Source organism: Parasteatoda tepidariorum, chromosome 8 (genome assembly GCF_043381705.1).
Source record: "Parasteatoda tepidariorum isolate YZ-2023 chromosome 8, CAS_Ptep_4.0, whole genome shotgun sequence".
Taxonomy (NCBI): domain Eukaryota; kingdom Metazoa; phylum Arthropoda; class Arachnida; order Araneae; family Theridiidae; genus Parasteatoda; species Parasteatoda tepidariorum.
The window spans coordinates 16740662-16762604 of record NC_092211.1 but is presented as its reverse complement, the minus strand read 5'-3'; the positions used below and the strand labels follow the sequence as shown (position 1 = coordinate 16762604).

Genomic DNA, 21943 nt, shown 5'->3' with positions numbered 1-21943 from the left:
TGGAAATACGTGCATCAAAATGTTTTTACAAGAAACAATTCTATGTAGTGAAGGGAAAAAATTCTTAGAAAAGATAATCGCTTATTAACCAAAAGAGGAAATCCAAAATCAATCGGAAAAAAGTAGAGAAAATTATTTTTGAAATTCATCTCAGTTGCCCATTTACAATAACAGAAATTTTGTCAAGAATTAACCCAGATTATTTGGTAATAACAGACATTTTGTCAGGAATTAACCCAGATTATTTGGCACAATTTTCTTTTAACAACGCAGTGTTTCCCAGTTTCTAAGGGACGAAAAAAAAGATTTTTCTCTCATCCTTTTTAATAATAAGAAGTAATATGTTAATGTAAGTAATATGTTAAGAAAAGTGTTATTTAAAAAAAAGATCATATTAAAAGTTGATTTATGTGTGAAATTATCCAGCTCAAATAAGACAAAATTTACTGACACCCGTACAAATATTTCAGGTAGAGAGTATTGTTTACAGCCTATAGCAATACTACAGAATAAGGTTTTTACGGATATCAGAGCCATCTATTATTGAATTTTGTAATTAATTTTTAAAACTTAGCACGAATGAAACCCTGTTTCTTAAGGAAACGTTTTACTAACCTTACAGTTACATCTTCTTTAATTGATTTTCAAAATTGGTATAAAAATTATTGGTATATATTGGTATTGGCATTTATTTTTAAAATTGCCATCAATGAGTCAACCTAATGTAACCAGTGCATGACTGTTTTGATGTGTTACACAAATAATCATCCACAAACCAACAATTCCTAATCTCACAAGTGTTTTTATTTCAGGTACTGCGTGTTTCGGAGGTCAGATTTATACTCCGTGTGCCAATCCTTGCTCCTACAGTTGCGGAGAAATTGCTCATGTGTACTCAAATTGTAGAGACACTTGCATAGAAGGTTGCGTGTGTCCCCAAGGCCACACACTCAATGAACACAAACAATGCGTCTCTGTATCTTCTTGTAAATGTCTTCACAGTGGACATTACTATCCACCAGAATTTCTCCAAAGAAGAGGGAAGGAGATGTGGTGTGTAATTTGATCTATTTATGATTTTACCTATGATCAAGGCTCGAAAAACCGCCCGTCCTCATCGGTCAAAAATTCTCCGCGGACAACGAATTTCTCGAATCCGACGTCCGTTCGGACGGCCATTTTCCCGTTAATGTTCGTGATACTTTTTCAATTTTAAACTCAAGAAACGCAGTACCCTCGGATAAATTGACATTACCGAAAACTTGACCTTTGTCATTTAAATTATTTCATAAAAGAAATACTAGGTTACTATTAGCAACCTAGAATTTCTTTCATTACTGTATAATGTAATCCTGGTATTTGTCATCCTAGTAACTACTAATTTATAGTGCAATTTATATAAATGTTTGTAATAAATAAGAGAAAATTATATTTTTATATGTTTAGAAGCTACGGGTTAGTTTCAAAGGAGGACGGATACATTGTTGGACAAGCCGTCCTCGGGAACGGGTGAAATTTCCGAGCTTTTTCGTGCCCTGCCTATGATCATCTATGACTTTACCTATGATTATATCTATGATTTTACCTATGATTATCTATGATTTTAACCCTTTCATACCAAGTGATGATTATTTAAGTCCCATTGCAACACAGATTTCGTTAGTTCTTCGAATTTTTTTTTTTTTTTGGAGAGAGGGATTTTAATGGTATTATTATTTAATGGTTCTGTTTTTAACAAATTATGCCATTATTCTTTTCTGTTAACTACTTTTTTTATTGTGGTATTCACCCTGATTTTCTAATTAAAAATATTTTCTGGGAAATTGTCTTACAGTTGTTGGTAAGAAGATTAGAGACAAGGGTAAGTTTTTTTTCACTCTTTTGAAATAGAATTTCTTTAATTTAGAAATTTAAACTAAAAATAGGTTTTAAAAAGATGGAGTGAAGTGATATAAATACAGCAGAAAACGAAGTAGAATTGATTAGAGCAAGCGAACAAAGCTAAAATTCAAATGATTTAAAATATATATATTAATCTATGTTATATTTTCATTTGAATAAAGCTCAAAACGGACAAAGCAACTAAACATTTCGTCGTTTTCCCATCTCAAATAATTTTTAGTGTGAAAGGGTAAAATGTAAACAATAAAGAGCTCTACAAGGTCATTTTAAAATTTAATTTATTCCAAACTTATTTTTTATTCCACTTAGTGAGTGCTCACAAGGCCAATGGGATTGTCACGAGGCATCTACAGCCGACATTCTTTTGACTCCACCCCCACGTGTTGCGTCAGAATGTGACACTAGTGCACATCAAGTAGCCACTGATTGTCTATCCACGTGCCCTGCAACATGTGCAAACTTTCATCACCATGAACCTTGCACAGTTGATGTTTGTGTTCCTGGATGCAAGTAAATTGTTATTTTTTATTCTGTCTTGCGAAGTATTTAAGCATTTAAAACATATATTTCATCTTTCGTTCCTTTTCTTGTTCACTTACAAAAAGATTACAAAAAAAAAGTTTATAAAATGGATCAAATGTAAATATTTGTAGGATGACGACCAGATTTATTAGCGTTGTTAAAAAAATGACTTAATTTTTCTTAAAATATTTAATATTCTTTTTTTAAATGTATTTAACAAAGAAAACACTTGGTAATATCACTACTATAAAAAAATTTTAAGGAAAAACCTTTTTTGAGTTTTTTGTAATTCAATAGTTGCGCAAATTTAAAAATATTTTGACTATCAAAATTTGAGATTTATTCGCGAAAGATCTTTTAGTTAACAAAACTTTTACAGAAACACCAACTTGCTATCTATTTTTAAATTCTTTGTTAAAATAAAGTCAGTGTAGTACGCACATTAAGGCAAACGCGAATAGATATTTAAGCGAGGAAACTAACAAATGTTTTGAGTAATTGAATCAATTGAATATTTTCTGAGAAATCTAATTTTAGAAACACGACTTCTTTAAAATTCAATTTCTCAGCTGCAACCGATCTCGCACATTTTTTTATTATTTTGCATTGCAAAATTACCTACTTTAAAATGGCGTAAAACTTTATAGAAGTTACAATTCAAAAATGTTTCGACTATTATTAAATTAAATAATAAAAAATGATATATAATTTAATTTTTTATAATAATCCCTCTGAAATCGTTGGACAAACGAATTTTATAACTGTGTGCAAAAATTTTTAAATTCGCTTAAATAGTTCTCGAGATATGACGAAATACGCAAAAAGTAAAATTAACAGTAAGCGGTCCAAACTTTGAATCGCACTCCTGACCAAACTATGATGGTGACCAGTTCTCCTATATCGCAGCTACCCCTATATTTTGGGCATTTAATTAGCATATTTGATGCTACACCCACAAGCCATTAAAATTTTGTCATATAACGTAAACATCCTCAAAAGATCAAAAGTTATTCAGGGTGGGCTGTTTTTTTGGCTCACAGTACATAAAATATATCTTATTCTTTTGAGCAATTTCTTTGTATATCAATCATATTCCTGTGAATAAAAAGTTTTCTAAAGTTTTCCCATTCTCGTGTTAATTCTTTAAATGTAGCAGAGGTGAACTACCTTCAAACTTATCCAAACTATTGCTCGTGTATATGCTTTTCTTTACCCAGTAAAATTTTACAGTCTTGGTCAGATTCACCCTTTATATCTTATTATTTTCCTAAAGTAGTTAAGGAAATGTAGAGACTCGTCATCATCATAGTTGGCCAGACAGCCCAATGTGGGCCAATGTCTTTCTCTGAAGAATTATCCACAACGACTTCCGATTTATCTTTGATCTCCAATTCTTTTCATTAATGGAAGGAAAATCAGACTCCACCGAGTCAGACCATCTCAACCGCTGCCTTCCGCGCTTTTTATTCCAGTTGGTCTAAAAAGCAATTTCTTTTTTGTTTTATTTTCATCACTTATTCGAATCACGTGGACCATTCATTTCATTCTGCTTATTTTTATGTATTCAATAATATCGGGTTGCTTATACATCTTGTACATTCAATGTTAAATCTTCTTCTGCAGTTACTGTTTCCATTTACGCCACCAAGTATACTCCGCAAAATCTTACTGTCAAATATTGCGATACAATTTTGATTCAGTTTTGTCATTGTTTGGGCTTCAGAAGCATATGTCAAGACTGGCCTGTCAAGAGTTTTTATAATAAAAGGTTTCTAAAGCATATTTTTCCAATTCTCGTGTTAATTCTTAATATGTAACAGTAGTAATATGTAATATGTAACTACCTCTTAAATTCTCACAACTTGGGTTACCATCGTACATTCTATGACAAATATTTCTCGTGTAGATGCTTTCCTTCACACAGTAAAATTTTGCCATCTTCTTCAGACTCACCCTGTATATCTTATTGTGGTCCTAAAGTAGTGAAAAAAATGTAGCGACTAATGAATGAAGAAACATATACCCAACGTCTTTCGAAACAGTAGATTATCGTATTTATTAAAATATGTCTAATATTGTAGATGCGAACTTGGATATATAATGGATATGTCAACCGGAAAGTGTGTCAAACCACAAAACTGTCCCTGCCACCACGCAGGCCGAAGTTACTTAGAAGGCGAACAAGTTACAATGGATTGTAACCAATGGTAAACAATTTTGCATTTATTTTTAAAACATATTCGTACGAATTAATATTTTTAAAAAAAAACACTTTAATATTAAAATGATATTTACGAAATTCTAACGAATATTCAAGCTCCAGTATCTTATATGTATACAAAATGTAAAGCAAAGAAATGAAAAAATTTCCAATGAAAAAGGAAGCAAAATACGCCAACATTCATTTCTGTCATTTATCACTAAAGTCCCAAAAATTTGGTAAAATTATTATTTTAAAAAGTATCGATTCACCAGTGAGCTATATTATCGTGTATCGTATGTAAAAAAAGTGTAATCTTAAAAGGACAATTTTTTTAAGTGTAATCATAATATTGTATAATCAAGTTTAAGACTTTATGCATGTGACTCAGTTAGCAATACAGTAATGACTCGTGGGCTGCGCCAGCTGCTCGCTGACGCTCACCAACCACCGAAAATTGCTACGCAATCTTATATGGTTTGCTTCGCAAAAAAAGCTCGCTTCGCTCGCTACTAACTTTATCCATTGCAAATACACAAAATTCTAAGAATTCAAAACAATCATTCAAATCCATATAACAACTTTTTTTTTTAAAAAAAGTTTCATCTTTTTAGTAAATACTAAGTCATTAAAATAAATTTGAATTCAAATAAATGACATGTAATTCGTTAAACCTATTAGAAATGTGCTATAGTATAAAATCTTAAAGCGTAACAGCACGACTGAGACTCATTTTTCAATGAATAACTAATAACAATAATAAAACAAATAAATTCGTGATATAAATCAAAAATCGTCAAATAAATTCGTAATATATAAATTCGGGGAAAAAAGCGCTTTCGACAAAATACTAAAATAGAGATCTATCGACAAAGACTACTCACTTCTGCCTAGCTTAGGGTTATTTCAGTTTCGGTTCTTAAAAGCGCTATACGTTGAGCCACCTCAACTAGATTTGGCATGTGACATTTTTAGCGGCAATCATTGGTCGATTTTCTAGCGTTGCCATTCGGGGAGTTATAATGAGGCTTTTTTGTCGCCGTGTAAGAGAAATATATATATAGATGCTTACAGTTATCTCACAAACAAAGACAAAAATACCTATAGATATAAATCAGTCAAGACGAGGTTTTGTCAAAGAGGTTTAAGAGGTTTTGTCCAAATAAGCAAAAAAAGTACACAACTTTGACACATAGTTCATTCAGTGAAACACTTGATGCAGGAAATAACAAAGGAAAAATAAAATTTCTAATTTTTTAAATCCTAAATTTAAAATTTTTTAAATTTTAATTTCGCTATGAGCCGCCTTCAATGGTCAGTTTTATGCTTGAATGCTGAAACGTTCAAGCCCTCTCTTCTTAGTACAATGACTCGTGTTCGAATTCCAGCGGTGGTTGGTTAATGCGAATTCATCTACTGGCTCGTACCGACCATAGTTCTGAAATAAAATATCCTCAGTGGTTGACGGATCATGTGTCAGAATCCTTTGTCATCTTGCTAACCGTGGGAGGTTTTTGTGGGTTTTTCTCTCCATGCAGCGAGTTAGTTTCATCGAAGAGTTATCGACGAAGACTAGCTTGACACATTGTTCTATCAAGAAGTTACGTGCCTGGGTTCAAAATTACAAGGCTACGGAGTTGAACATCGGCAGTCGTAAACTCAAAATTGGGCCGCGCGTTCAATGCCGGCAATGTCATAAAATAAAGCCATTTCATTGTATTTAATTTATTTCAGTGTCTGTACTGGTGGTTCTTGGAAATGCGATGCAAATCCTTGTCCTGGAGTATGCAGTGCATGGGGCGATTCTCACTTCGAGACATTTGATGGGAAATTATATGACTTTGATGGACATTGTGATTATGTGCTAGTTAAAGCACGAGTGTCAGACAAATATTTCTTTACAGTGGCTTACCAGAACGTTCCTTGTGATATTGACTCAGCAGCAAGTTGCGGGAAGACGCTAACTATAACCTTGGGTACGTTATTTGTCAAACTCAAACTAATTTATTTTTCTAAGTTATTTGATGCGACATATTTTTCAATATCTCATGGTAGCTAAATAATGAGTCATTTTCTGAAGTTTTTATAAACAATGTTGTTAATTTAGGCATACTAGAAGACTAACTCCCAATTCCTGTTTCCTTAATCAAACATGCCTTGCGGCTTAAGAATTCCGCTTTTCTGTGCGGATTTCATATTTTGATAAAGTTTTAGCTTTTTCTCTCTTAAATGTAATTTGCAATTCCCCAATGAGTGTACTTTTCAATTTTTAATTTTGATAGGGATTTTAAATGTTTATATTAAGAGCGGTCTTTAAGGAAATTATATTGTACATTCAGAAGCTTCTTAGAAAACTAAATCAAGAAGATGTGTATATTTTCTTAATTTAATATTTTTATGTTCGTGATTACTTAGAGGATATAGCGCTCGCCTTTCAATGAGGTGAACTGGGTTCGAATCCCGGCGATGGTTGGTCGACACGAATTTCACATCCGGCTTGTACCGACCACAGTGCTGACGTAGAATTTTCTCAGTGGTAGAGTCCCTTAGATCATGGGTTAGAGTTCCCTTGCCTTAAGTGTGGGAAGTTTTCGTGGTTTTTCTTTCAATGCAACGCAAATGCGGATTAGTTCCATCAAAAATTCCTTAACGAAGGCAAATTTCTCCCAGTACTTGATCCAGGAATACCCTTGTCTTCTGGATTGGGTTCAAAATTACAAGGCTATGTAGTTGAACATTAATAGTCGTAAACCCAAAATTGGAACGACTGTTCAACGACGGTTATAAAATAAAATATATTTTTATGTGAGCCGTCGTGGCTCCGGGGATTGAACGTTTGCCGTTCAATGAAGTGACCAGGTTCGAATCCCAGTGCTGTATGATCTATGCAAAATGTGTCCACTGCTCGCAACCGACAGCAGTGCTGATATAAAATATCCCCAGTGGTTGACAGTTCTTGGATTATAGTCCCTTTGTAGTCGAGCTAACCACGGGAGATTTTTTCGTGGCTTCCCACTCCATGTAACACACATGCTGGTTGGTTTCTTCAAAAAAGTTTACTACGAAGGCTAATATCTCCGGATGCTTGGCAGAAAATTACAAGGCTATGCAGTGAAGCATTGATGGTCTTAAACTCAAAATTGGGTTGGCTGTCATAGAATAAATACCTAAATAATAATAGCAACGTATCATAAATTAGGTTAACATTAGGTACGATAACGTAAGGTTTTTGTGGTTTTCCTCTCCGTCTAAGCGCAAATGAGCACTACTTCCATCAAAAAATCCTCCACAAAGGCTAGTTTTTTCCAATACTTGATCCAGGAGTTCCCTTGTTGGTACAAAATTACTAGACTACGTAGATGAACATTGATAATTTCAGAATTGGGTCACCCGTTCGTAAACTGTAATAAAATAAGTAAAGCAGATAATTATATTTCATTCTTTTTATATTTCATTATTTTTTTGCATTTGAATGAGATTTAAGACTGTATCTCACTTTCATAAACTATTATCAATATCGAAGTAAATCAGGAAATACAAATCGTTAAATATGGTGTATTTTATGATGAGTAACAGTATAACACAACCGGGCAAAAGCAATAGATTATCATTAGACGACTCGTTTTGGTTGATATTATACTTCTTTGCTCTGATATATTTTTTTTGTTAATTTAAATATTATATGGAGAATGCTGATAAAAATATTTTTTTTAAATAATATGGTAATTTTGTTTTGTTAGACCATATCTAATTTTGTCGCAAAAGTAATAAATTTACATTTATCAGATATCGTTTTATCTAAGAAATGTGTTATTCTTAAATAACTTTAATTATAATGTCTCATTCTAACTTAAGAAGATGAACTATAACTCGTTTTTCTTCTAAACTGAAAATTTCTTGCTGTAAAATCGAATGAAAAAAGATATCTGAAGATAGAAAACTGCTTTTATTCTTAAAGTAGGCATGATCGAATGTCTAGTAGTCATCCTTAAGGAAAAATCAATACTCATTCGTATTCTAAAGTGCGGACTTTAGTAACTCAAGAATCGTTAGATGAGTAATTTAAAAAGAAAAAAAAAGATGTAGACACTTCAACAAAACCAATATCTTTTCTATTTGCTTCCGAATAAAAATGTTTGCATTTCTTTTAAAGTGTCTTGAGTTTTATTATCAAGTAAAATACTTCTTTCTTCATTTCTCAATTTGATGTAATTTGATATCTTAATAAAATTATAAATGATATTTGTCATTTTAGCTAATAGTTTCTTGTCAAGGGAAAAATTACAGAATAATGAGAATAGGGGGAAAAAGAAAAATAACAAAAAACCAGAGGGGGGAATTTTTTAAAAATCCAGAAAATAAAAGATGTAATTTTTTATCAGCTCACACGATTATATCCGCAAAAAAGAGTGCTTTCTAATATTGTATCAATATAGCCAAAGCAAAATATATCTGTAACGGTGAATGACCAAAATCTGGTGAATGTCCGACACTCACCGGTGAATGTCAACAATCACATAGTCGCTTAGGTGAATGTCCGAAATATTAGCTACATTTCATTTGATATGGATATAATTACATTTATTCTATATTTTAATACTTACTGACGATAGATCAGAAGAAACATCAGTGTTTGGAGTATCGGGCCATACATTTATATTTGCTCGGTATAACCTACACTGATGTTTTTTTAAGGTTAAGTGCCACTGCCCGGTATACACCAAGTATCGGGCAAATATATACCGGGCAATGGCACTTGACCTTAAAAAAACATCAGTGTAGGGTATACCTGGCAGTGGCACTTAACCTTAACTGGCTCGGTATACCCTACACTGATGTCTAATCTATTTGTCAGTAAGTATTAAAATATACAATAAATATAAATATATCAAATAAATATAATAATATTAACGAATAAATTAATATAAAATTGGATATAAAAAATATTTCGGACATTCACCAAAGCGACTATGTGATTGTTGTCATACACCTACGTTTTTGGTGTTTCTCCAAATTCACCGGTGAAAGTCAACAACCACCTATTTCGATTATTCACCGTAACATATCAATACGATAGTGTGGGAAGCACACAAAAAATTTTACAAAATATTACAACAAATAAAATAGTAAATATAAATAAAAATATCACGTAAAAATAGAAAATAAAATATAAAGAGAAAACAGAATAAAACATGAAATGTAAGCTGAAAGCGAGTAGCGGATTCAAATGAACTTACATCAACGTGAAATTTTTAAGAATGATTTAAAATATTTTCGTAACAAGATTGCCAGAGTGCAAAAATTGAAAACAAAAGCGTAAATTGAGCTAAAAGCGTAACTAGGGGAGTTTTGTATTAAAGTGCGTTCTTGCTGCATTACTGAAGTGCGTTTGCTTTGTTAGTAACCAAGGATGGGTTTCGTGTTTTTTGTTTTATTTATTAAGTAGCAGGTAAATATTCCAATATCTTTTTATGTAAAAATTGAAGAGCTCAATGTTAAAAGGGGAGGGGGTGTAACACTTTTACGAAAATAAGTTTTATTGTTTGTTTTTGAATATCTATCACCGATTATCAAATACGAAGTAATTTTCCAGTCTCCCTGAAGAAGAGAATCCAGAAATTTGGGAGCAATTAAAACAATTTTTCCAAAATTGAAAAAAAAAATTTTGCGATTTTTCTCGAAAGTGCAGATTTGTAACATACCCCCTTTTAATATTGATCGCATTAATTATTTTTAGTGTTTTTAAAGAAATAACCAAAATTACGCATTTCGTTTTGTGTTGTTACAGAAAAAAATCCCATCTTTCTATTTGAATTCTAAATACATTATCTTACAGGGGATAATTCTGTGTCCTTAACAAGAACACATCCACTGCCTATAGTTCCCGAAAATTCAAAACTTTCTGTTACTTCCTTTGGAATGTTTGTTCTTGTGGATACAGACATCGGGATATCAGTTCAATGGGACAGAAATACAAGAGTTTATATCACCGCTCAACCTATTTGGAAAAACAAAGTAAGTTTCAAACTTAAAATAAGATATAATAACACGTTTAACTATATTAATTTAACAAACAATAATTCCGTTTTATTTAATGTGTCTGTGAATAATTTAAAATCTTGCATAATATTTATATTCTGAACTCTTCGAAATTTACAGTGATATTTGACTTCTTCTTCTCTGGTCACTTTTGTAAGTGACTCCTTCTATTGCGTTTTCTATCTAATGCCAAGGTGTGCGATGCTAGCAGGACTGACCCGTTTTAGACGAACGATATGTCCTGTCAACCTCCATCTTCTTTTCAAAATTTCCTCGTGATTGGGGAATAATTTTTTCCTTTATTAGTAGATCTTTATATGAAATAGTGTTAGGCCAGAAAAATTTTTTAATTATTCTTAAGCTCTAGTTCTGGAATGTTTCCAGATTTTTTATTTCGGTATTGCGGAGGGGAGCAGAAAAGAATGTAGCGATCAAAAGTATGCAGCGAACAAAGGCATATCAAAACGAGGGAAAATTTAACTGTAACCCGTAACCACATAGATCATCGTACGTATCTAGAGGCGCTTTTCTGCTATGTACTACTTCTTCGTGTGCCTTCAAGTTTTTTTATTTGTCTGAATTATCTTAATTTTATGTTTTCGAATAATTATTGCCGAAAATTACATTCTAATAGATTCAGTATACGTTCTTTTATAGCAGTTTAATAATTTAGCTGATAACATGATAAGCTCCCCAAATCAATAAACTACGTTCACCAAATCATTAACGGATGATTCTCATCCTTTCAAGTAGTTTTCAACTATATTTACCAACAAAATTGGCTACTAATTTCGCAGAACTTAGATCAGAACCGGGCAATGGCCTTTGCACTTAAAAAAAATGGTGGAATACAGTGCATTTTATAACTTCATATAGCTGCAAAAGAAAGGCAACAATTCACTCACCCTAGTGAGGCGAGGTTTGTAATTGAAGGGATTAACGCTGCAGGCTTGTTGTTTTGTAATTTCGACACCTAGAGTACAAACTTTCAGATCCTATCACAAGTAATGTAACCTGGAGTATTGGGATATACACACAGACGAGCAAACTTTCTATTCCCATAGAAATCTGCATCTCTTGCCTAACAACGCTTTGTAATATATGGTTATGTATTCTAGTTGCAAGGCCTCTGTGGGGACTTCAACTCTGATGCATCTGATGATTTCCGATCCCCATCAGGTGGATTGCCACTCGTTCTTTCAAAAGACTTTGCCGATAGTTGGCGAGTGCACAAATTCTGTAAAGCAGCCAAACAGCCAAGTGATGCATGTCAAGCTAACCCAGAGCGTCGCAGCTGGTCCAAGGAAAAATGTGGTGTCTTAAAGTCGGATCTTTTCAGATCATGCCATTATCAAGTAGAAGTGGAAGATTACTATAGGAGGTAAATATTTTGCAGCATTTTTTACACTTTAAGATGATCAATTGTATTCATTGTTGTTTTAAGAGTTAGTTATGAGTAAAAATAGTAGAAAAACGCCATTGTACGCCAAAATTGCCAGTATAAAATAATAATGAATTACAAACTCATGAAAATGGTGTAAGCCGACATATTTCGAGCGATGAAAATTAGGAATTCATTCTCAAAACTCGCTAGGTGTGAGTCTGGATCATTAAAGACAATCTTATTTCCAATGTGACATCAGCTTCTCTTGATGACCTGGAAACTTAAGTTTCCTTGTTTCCTTAATATGAATGCCGATTCTCTAGTTAATGACATGAGTTCTTCACCACTTTTCCATTAATGCATTCTGTGAAAAGGCATTCTTCCCAGATTCCCCTCCTTCGATCACTTCAGTTTTTTTAGTTTTGCTTCTTCACGTTTATTTATATATTTTTTTTATGTTCAGTTGGATGCTTTCATCTCTTTTGATCTTTTCATTCATATTTATCAAGTTTTAAAAATGGAGAGTTTAATGTTTCAGAGTGTTCAAAACATGTCAAAATGTACCACCTTCATAAGTTTATGAGGAAAAGGAAGCTTTTATAATATCAAGCATATGTTTCTGCTTTAGTTTCTTGGGATTACTCATTTAATGGAAATATTGTTTAAGATTAAAAAAACACATATTTTGTTTTTTCCGATGATTTATTTTTAATGATGAGATACTAGCAGAAAAGAACACTGTGACCTTAGCAAGAAATTCTTAACAAAAACGTTTAAAGTGGTTTTCCAGCATAGATGTTCAATCAAGCATCATTTTTTAAATTTTTTATCAGTGAAATGAAAGGATAATATACATAATGATTTGGTGACTTTATTTCGTCATCTTTCAGCTACATATTTAATTTTTTGCTGCTCAAATAAATTTTGAATTAACTTATAAAATTGATAGCCAAGATGGCAGTGCATGCCGAGAACTAATAGACGGATGAAGCTGCATCTCCACACTGCTTAATCTGAAACAGACAAGACCAAAATTTAACGAGTATGTATGATTGTAGCTATAATTAGAAAAAAACAAAATTTGAAAAAAAGTTTCTTTTTCCCACTAAATGGTGGTTATTTGAAAGAAAAAAAGATCACAAAAATTTATTTTTTGGCATTTAAACGCACATCAAAAAAACTGAATTTCGTCAAATGTTCTATTTTTGCTAGTTCCAACCATATTCACAGCAATCCGTTACAAATTTCCAATGCCACATCAAAATCGGACACGTAATTTTTCTGTAATCCAAATGTCCAACGAAGAAGACATAACTTCTGGTAAATCTCGTTTAAAGTTTTCACAACTTTCATTTTCCGTTTTTTTGGAACTTACCCTCAATCGGTGAAGCCTAAACCATGACAATACGATTTCCTCGAATTCATACATTTCGTTGGTATGTACTGCTTCCTCCCGGTACGCAGATTTGACTTCTTTGCTGTCGATTGGAATACGGTGCCCCGAACGTACGAACAATACCTCCTTGAAAAGAGAAGGCCCTCAGCTCCATGAACATGAAATTTCATCATTCAGTAGTCCAAACGTAATGACATATTTCGTATTTCAACCACTGCTCATCTTAGTAGCCCGAACGTAGTGATATCTTTCTTATTTTTCGTCCACTGCGCAGTTTATATTCGTTACGTCGAACTACTAAATTGATCTGTGCTGAGGCCTTCTTTTTTCTAGAAGGTGTTAGTACAAAGCGATCTGCGTTACTCCTTTTGCAACACTTATACGTCGCGTTGCCAATTCGCATAACCATGACATTCATCATGCTGCTAATCCCCATGATACCGTCATTAAAAATCACCGTGCACAAATAATTGGTAATTTCTACCACATCTGAAACGGAATAGATGTGTTTTGGAGAAAACGTCCAAATAAGCGAATTTAACTATTCATTACTGTTCATACTGTTCGCTTCTACTCAGTAAATTATCGCCTGACTAGTTTTTATATGTAGGGCTTCTACGAAGCAAAAGGTCTGATCTGATCACGTTTGATCACGTCAAGAGTTTTCGGAAAAACGGTTTCACCCACATGTACTCCATAGTATTAAATATAGAAATACTATTATATATCTACAATAAAAAATTGATTTTTTTGAAATTTCCAGAACTGAAAATCCACTTAAATTTACATAATTCATTAAATTTACATCTAACAATAAGAAAAAAAAAGTAATCACTTTAAATAGCTTGCTATCCATTGGTGAGATTAATACTGAGTAAATTAAAATTAATACTATAAGAGATTACAAGAGATTACTACTAGCACTCATACTAAGATGCATTTGTTTCGGTTTAGTGAGACCACTTAATGGTGTCCAATAATAAGCCAATTAGTTTCTTAATTTGCAAACTCAACTCTTCTGCAAAAAAAAAATTAAAACTCTATCGTAGTTCAGAATAATTAGTGATTTTTTTTCACTGATCCTTCTAAATCACTAATCCTTTTAATCGGTGATTTTTTTCCCTTTGGTAAACATAATTGTGGGCAGTCAGACGTAAAAAGCTTAGACCCGAGAATTCAGAAATGTAAAATAAAAATTTTTATAATAATATTTCGATTATTATTTTTTAAGGTGCGTGTTGGATGCATGTGCCTGCAATTCCGGTGGTGACTGTGAGTGCCTGTGCGCAGTTGTTGGAGCTTATGCTTTAAAATGTGCTCGTAAAGGCGTAATCATAAAGTGGAGATCTCAAGAATTGTGTCGTAAGTACCGAAACGTTCGTAATGTTATAACCTACTATTTAGCAATACACTAGTACAGTTTAAAATTTTATTGCAAATTCAATTGATAATTTGCTGAATTTCAGCTTTTAATCTATTCATATCTGCGCTTGAATTTGTAAGAAACGTAAATTTATCTTGTTCTAAAAAATACATAAATGCGTAATAAAATTGAAATTAATAATATCAGTTTAATTATAAACTATGAAATCTCAAAACATGCATTATTTAAACTTTTTTTAGATTAAAACAGTTAAAATTTTTAATTTTTGGAAAGTGTTATTTCTTTCTTCCATCACTGATTTTATCATTTGATGCTTCTAATAAGAAAGATGAAAACATGTCAAAAATAAACAAGTTGATGCATTTATTTTAAAAAAAGTTACTTTTAGAGAGTTAAAAAGAACTATATAAATAAAAAAATATTTGATTATAATTGAAAAAATATTAAAAATATTTAAAAAAAATAAAAAGTCAAAATTACTTTTTTTTTATTAAACTTCAGCTTCTAACGGCAGTATCTATAGTGTATGTGTAGCTCTATTTAATGTTGTTTGAATTATTTTTTATGAGATGATAAAACAATCAGATTTTGAAAATTCAAAGGAATCTAAGAAGTTAAAGAAAATTTTAAAGAAGTTAATAATTGTGGGGAAAAGATTTGAATTAGATATTAACTCCATCATGAAATAAATAACACATTAACTTGATATAATTGCAATATTCAATTGGCTCAATAATTTTGCACGCGTTTGTCTCCTTACTTTTCTACTGCCATTTTGCGATTAGACACAGAGTAAAGTTCTTGTTTTCACCCAAGTCAAAAATTGTTTTGGTTTTCCATTGATCGACCAGCATACTGCTGATGGTAACAATTTATAATTCCATCATGAGCCGTTATATATTTTATGGTATTCCACTAAGTAAAAATCACCCCAATGTAGGAAGTCGACTTGATTTATGATGATCCAACATAAGAATAGCAACTTCTTTGATGGTTTGTTCATGTTGAACCATAGTAGTTTCTTAGAAATCAAATGTTGGAACAACCAAGAACCACCATCACCCCAATGTAGGAATTCGGACTGATGTTTGAAGGGCCAACATGAAAAAAAATTGCTTTTATTGTGTATTCCTGCTGACCAACAATAATTATTATTAAACTATCATAGAAATGGATTGTTGTACCATCATGGATCATCATGGTTTGTTGGTCTATGAGAATCAAACTTCTCTTCATGGTTAACCAACATATTATTAAAGTAGCATTTTCCATCATGGAATGATGCAAGTTTGTTTGTATATCAAAACCATGAAGGCATAATGGAAAATATTGGATGATGGTGACCATCAAATGATGTTGAACCATCATGGATCGCACTGAAACCAACATAAACCATCAAAATGTTTTGAGGAAACCACCAAGAATTTTGAGTTTGGTAGAAACAACGTAGTTATACCATGTCTATTTTAGTACCTTTATTTCCGCTGTATTCTCGTTGTTTTGCTTTATTCCTTTTCAGCACTAAGTATACCCTATCCTCATTTGAATATATTTACTTTATTTATCCTTACAGCTGTTCAGTGCGAAGCCTGTGACCGTTACTCACCCTGTATTTCTTTATGTCCTCCACCAAATTGTGAGAACTACCTAGAACCAGCAGAATCCCAGTCATGTTCCAGAGAATCTTGCGTGGACGGATGCGAACCCAAACCTTGCAAACCAGGTCAAGTTCACAAAAGTGCCATCAATAACACATGCGTCCCCATAGAGACGTGTGACGAGAAACCTTGCATAGTCATCGATGGCGTGTCTTACAGAGAAGGAGAAAGAATAGAAAATAAAGGGGATGCCTGCCAGTCATGGTAAGTTGCAGTACCTTTTATATTTTTAAACGGAATAACTTTTGAAATGTTTTAAAATAATATTTCTGGCAAAATTTCCGGACAGAGCAATATCTGAGAAAATTTTATAATTCGTTATTTAGTGTAGGAAATTGTTAGATGGCAGAAGTCAAAATTTACAAATTTTATTTTCTATGCAATTTCCATTTTAATTTATTTGAAACTGGAACTTAAGATGTAGCAATAGTCTTCTGTTGTTCGTTTAAGAACTTGTCAGAATGTCAAAAATTGAAATTTAGGAACCTTCACAGGTCTCCGGGTAACAAAATATTTCTTGACAAAATTATTTCTTCTAGGGATTGAACCAATTTAATTAATTTATTTTTTTAGGTTTTTAAAATATTTTTTTCGATTCGTTGCGTTAAAATCAATGCTTCGGCATTTCGATATTCTTAAAAAATTACGATATACTAGCAAGCTGAATTATTTGCTGAATTATTCAGCTTGCAATTCAAAATCATAGAAATAACTTAGACAGTTTTTTAAACTATTATTTTTTAATTTTTGCATGTTCTTGCCCTGAGTACAGAGATACCGAATGCTCCGGAATCGACAAAATATATTAAGAAACGGTAAAGAACTACAAAATAAAATTGACAGATTTTCAATTAATTTTGCCAACTTTTGAAAGGGCTCAACATGGCTTAGCTGAAAGTAAGTGGCGCATCACATTAGTCTTTGAATTATTTAGATAGTGGTCAGTAAAAATCCAATAAATCGAATTTACTAAACCAAGAATCCTTCATTAAAAGTCTACCACTCGAAAACATTTATTCGTTGCCCGGAGCAAGTTGGCAACTCTGTGAATGACCTATAAGACAGTTGCTTTAGTCATTTTTTTGCTTAAGAACTTAACATACTTCCTAAAATAAAAATTTCAAAATCCAATAAATGTCTCCTGGTGGAATTTTTTTCCAATTATAAGCCCGCTAAGTATTGAGTTATAAGCCCGTTAAGCTAAAACACATGAAGAGTTAATTAAGACGTTTAAAATAGTGTTTTTAAGGTATTTTTAAGATGCATGATGCATTCGTTGTAAAATATAACACTTTTTGGCAAATACTACGCCATTATTTGAAGCAATTTTTAATAATTGTAAGAATTGCTACCTATCTTTAGCCAGCATCTTCTATTCTATGCTGATTTAAAATGTTGCAAGATTTTAATTTGAAGAATGATAAAATTAAAACAAAATTGAAATGATATTCTGATTTGTTTTTAAAGGTTTGGAAAGAAATTTCTATCACTGCGCTTTTTGTATTCAATAAAATATGCTGAAATTGGGAATTTTTAAATATTTTTTATCTAGCAAAACTTCGACAGATCAGTAATTTTTTTTAAATATTTTAATAATTTTTCAAATATTTAAAACTAAATTTTTAATTTTTCAAGGCATTCAATTTTTAAAATATTAATAATATATTCGTTTTTGAGTTCATTCATTCAGTCGGTTACTTTGGCAAGATAATATTTAAAANTACATCTTTTTAGTAAATACTAAGTCATTAAAATAAATTTGAATTCAAATAAATGACATGTAATTCGTTAAACCTATTAGAAATGTGCTATAGTATAAAATCTTACGATAAAATTTCTAAAACTGATATCTCTTTAAAAAGGTTTAAATTTTGGCTACAATTAAGTCTATTAAAAACTGAAATAAATTAATTGCAATGTAAAAACCTGCATAAACAAATAAATTCTAGTAAAACAAGTAAATTCGTTATATAAATCAAAAATCGGCAAATAAATTCGCGATATAAATCAAAAATCGTCAAGTAAATTCGCAATATATAAATTCCTGAAAAAAAAAACTCTTTTTCGACAAAATACTAAAATAGAGATCTGTCGACAAAGACTACTCACTTCTGCCTAGCTTATGCTCTCTCTGGTTATTTCAGTTTCCGTTTTTAAAAGCGCTATATGTTTAGCCATCTCAGCTAGATTTGGCATGTGACATTTTTAGCGGCAATCTTTGGTCGATTTTCTAGCGTTGCCATTCGGGGAGTTGCAATGAGGCTTTTTTTGTCGCCGTGTAAGAGAAATATCTATATAGATTATTTTTTAATTTTTGCAAGTTCTTGCACTGAATACAGAGATGCCGACTGCTCCGGATATATGAAAATATATTAAGAAACGGTAAAGAACTACTAAATGAAATTTACAGATTTTCAACTAATTTTGCCAACTTATGAAAGGGCTCAACATGGCTTAACTGAAAGAAAGTGGCGCATCACATTAGCCTTCGAATTATTTAGATAGTGGTGAGTAAAAATCCGATAAATCGAATTTACTAAACCAAGAATCATTCATAAAAAGTCTACCACTCGAAAAAATTTATTCGTGGCCCGGAGAAAGTTGGCAACTCTGTGAATGAACTATGAGACAATTACTTTAGTCATTTTTTTAAGAACTTAATATACTTCCTAAAACAAAAATTTCAAAATCCAATGAATGTCTCCTGGTAGAATTTTTTCCCAATTATAAGTCCACTAAGTATTGAGTTATAAGCCCGTTAAACTAAAACACATGAAGAGTTAATTAAGGCGTTTAAAATAGTGTTTTTAAGGTATTTTTAAGATGCATGATGCATTCGTTGTAAAAAAATAGCCCTTTTTGGCAAATACTACGCCATTATTTGAAGCAATTTTTAATAATTGTAAGAATTGTTACCAATCTTTAGCCAGCATCTTCTATTCTAAGCTGATTTAAAATGTTGCAAGATTTTAATTTGAAGAATGATTAAATTAAAACAAAATTGAAATAATATTCTGATTTGTTTGTGAAGGTTTGGAAAGTTTTTTCCATCACTGCGTTTTTTGTATTCAATAAAATGTGCTGAAATTGGGAATTTTTTAATTGTTTTTATCTAGAAAAACTTCGACAAATCATAAATTTTTTTTTAAATATTTTAACAATTTTTCAAATATTTAAAACGAAATTTTTAATTTTTCAAGGCATTTAATTTTTGAAATGTTAATAATATATATATAATATATAGTCCATTCATTCACTCGGTTACTTTAGCAAGATAATATTAAAATATAAAATATAAGCATAGAGATATATAGCTTATAGCATAGATATATAGCATAGAGATAAAATATAAGCATAGAGATATCCAAGCAAGAGGCTGAGCTACATCTTTAAGTAAATCAATCAGCTGTCGTAATTCTGTGGTTGTCAATTATCAGCTAGCTGTTCGCACTATTCTTTTTGGACGATACGTATTCTCATCCCAATAGAAAAGTTTTCTTTTTAGCTGCTATCTAACTGATTGATCATTGATGGATTGCCAGTGGACAGATAAGTGAAGTGACATTAGCTTAGACATCCCTTTTAATTCGAGTTAAAGGTTGAAACAGTTATGAAACACATAGGCTAATTTAAGCAATAACAAAAAGCAGTAAAAAAATCTGTATTTCAAAATGAAAAAGCAGACGACATTTTTAGAACTCTTGAGTGAATTTAAGCATTGTAGAAGATATTGTAGCTACGAGCAGGTTTTCTCAAATTCGAAAAGGTAGATACTAAGACTGATTCTCCATTATGGAGACCATTTGAGTTTTTGGAAAGGAAGAAACTTGACCATAGGTTGCCAACAAAAGAATTGGACATTTGTGATTCGAGATTAAGCGAAGTGATTAATTGGATACCTGTAAGTGACGCAACGCGTGTATGTCGAACCTGATTGGCTTCTAAATAGAAAAATGTCATGATTTATCTAGGATGAGGTCTGCTGCCGATATCTAATTGCCTACTAGTCATTGTGAGACATAACATCAAGTAATATGCTGAAATCTATAGTTATTCTTCTTTTAATATCAACTTTTGAATAATTATTATTTATTTACTTTCTAGAGTTGTCCATCGACGACTCGGAGCAATGTATGTACATAAATAGTACTGCTTTGAAGCCCTGAGAAATGAACTTGTTAAATAGTTGCATTACTTTGTTTTCAAGACATTGTATTGCGGATGTTTTCTTTTTCTTCCAAATCATACTTACGTTCACTTTGAGTAATTTTGTTTCATTTTTCCAGTTACTGTCAGCAGAGAGAAATAAATTGCATTGGAGTACCATGCCAGGTGGTTACAGTGCCAACCGTACCAAGATTGAGCACTGATTTTGAATTCATTGAATGCAAATTAGGGTGGACAGAATGGATCAACTCAAACAATCCCAATGACAATGTAAGTATATGCATTATTTTTTTATACTTATACCGTTCGCATTTCTAAGTTGAAATCTTTTAAAACAGTGTAAAACGGATAGTTCGCATATCTTAGCTACATGGAATGACCGTAAACCAAATTTCGCATGAATCAGAATCTCCAATACTCTCAATATTTTGTCTCTGTAATTCAAATAAAAATAAATGATATTAAAAATCATTATACAAAGTGTCCGTCGTCTAACGTGATTGCATTAGTACTTAATGATATCGGTTCCAATAAGCTGTGGAATGTCTGTATTGTGCTAGCAATGAATTTTCTCAGTTTTTTTACAGCATTACGAGTATAAATATACAATAAAATTCATTAAAGCAAGTTTGCGTACATTTATTACGTCTAATTACAAGTTATGAATTTTTACTAAAGCTTACTTAACTAATTTAATTTTAATATAATTGGAATCAGTTTTGAGATACACAATACAGAAATTTAAGTCTACTCTCTTCTTTGTTTCTTTCACCATCATAGTTGGCCAGATAGCACAATGAGGGTCAATGCCTTCCTCTGAAGATATCTCCATAACGACATCCGATTTATCTTTGATCTCCAATTATTTTCATTAATTGCAAGAAAATCAGTCTCCACCGAATCAGCCCATCTCAACCGTGGTCTTCCCCGCTTTCTTGTTCCAGTGGAGGCTCCTTTATACCAAGATGTGGACTTGTGTTTATTCGCGTATGTTTTGCTCTTCCTCGCATTCTGATATGAGAGTAATACATTTTGGCTGCGTCTCTGCATTCATAAATATACTCTTCGCTGTTGTTCTGTATTTTGTTTGATTACTGAATGTAAAAGAGAAAAAAAAACGTTGTTACGGTAACTAAAATTGCTTGTATCGAAATCTGCATTAGTGAATCTGTTTGATATTGTTTAATTTAGCCTTGTTGAAAAGGCTTTTAGAGAGTGGCAAGTGCGTGAACAATAGAATACCAGTGAAAGGATAAGGACAAAAATAAAAAATAATAAGACTAAAATAAAA

General features: G+C 31.9%; 1 protein-coding gene across 1 annotated transcript in view; it reads left to right on the top strand.

Annotated features, from left to right (window-relative positions):
• LOC107439698 (uncharacterized) overlaps window positions 1–21943 on the top strand; it is a 296584-nt gene that overhangs the window by 137409 nt on the left and 137232 nt on the right. The window contains exons 49-57 of the mRNA XM_071184208.1: window positions 813–1053; window positions 2212–2412; window positions 4506–4631; window positions 6359–6600; window positions 10461–10639; window positions 11782–12044; window positions 14675–14805; window positions 16401–16689; window positions 20772–20922. Coding sequence (XP_071040309.1) covers window positions 813–1053; window positions 2212–2412; window positions 4506–4631; window positions 6359–6600; window positions 10461–10639; window positions 11782–12044; window positions 14675–14805; window positions 16401–16689; window positions 20772–20922 — 1823 coding nt within the window. The remainder of the gene's footprint in view (window positions 1–812; window positions 1054–2211; window positions 2413–4505; window positions 4632–6358; window positions 6601–10460; window positions 10640–11781; window positions 12045–14674; window positions 14806–16400; window positions 16690–20771; window positions 20923–21943) is intronic.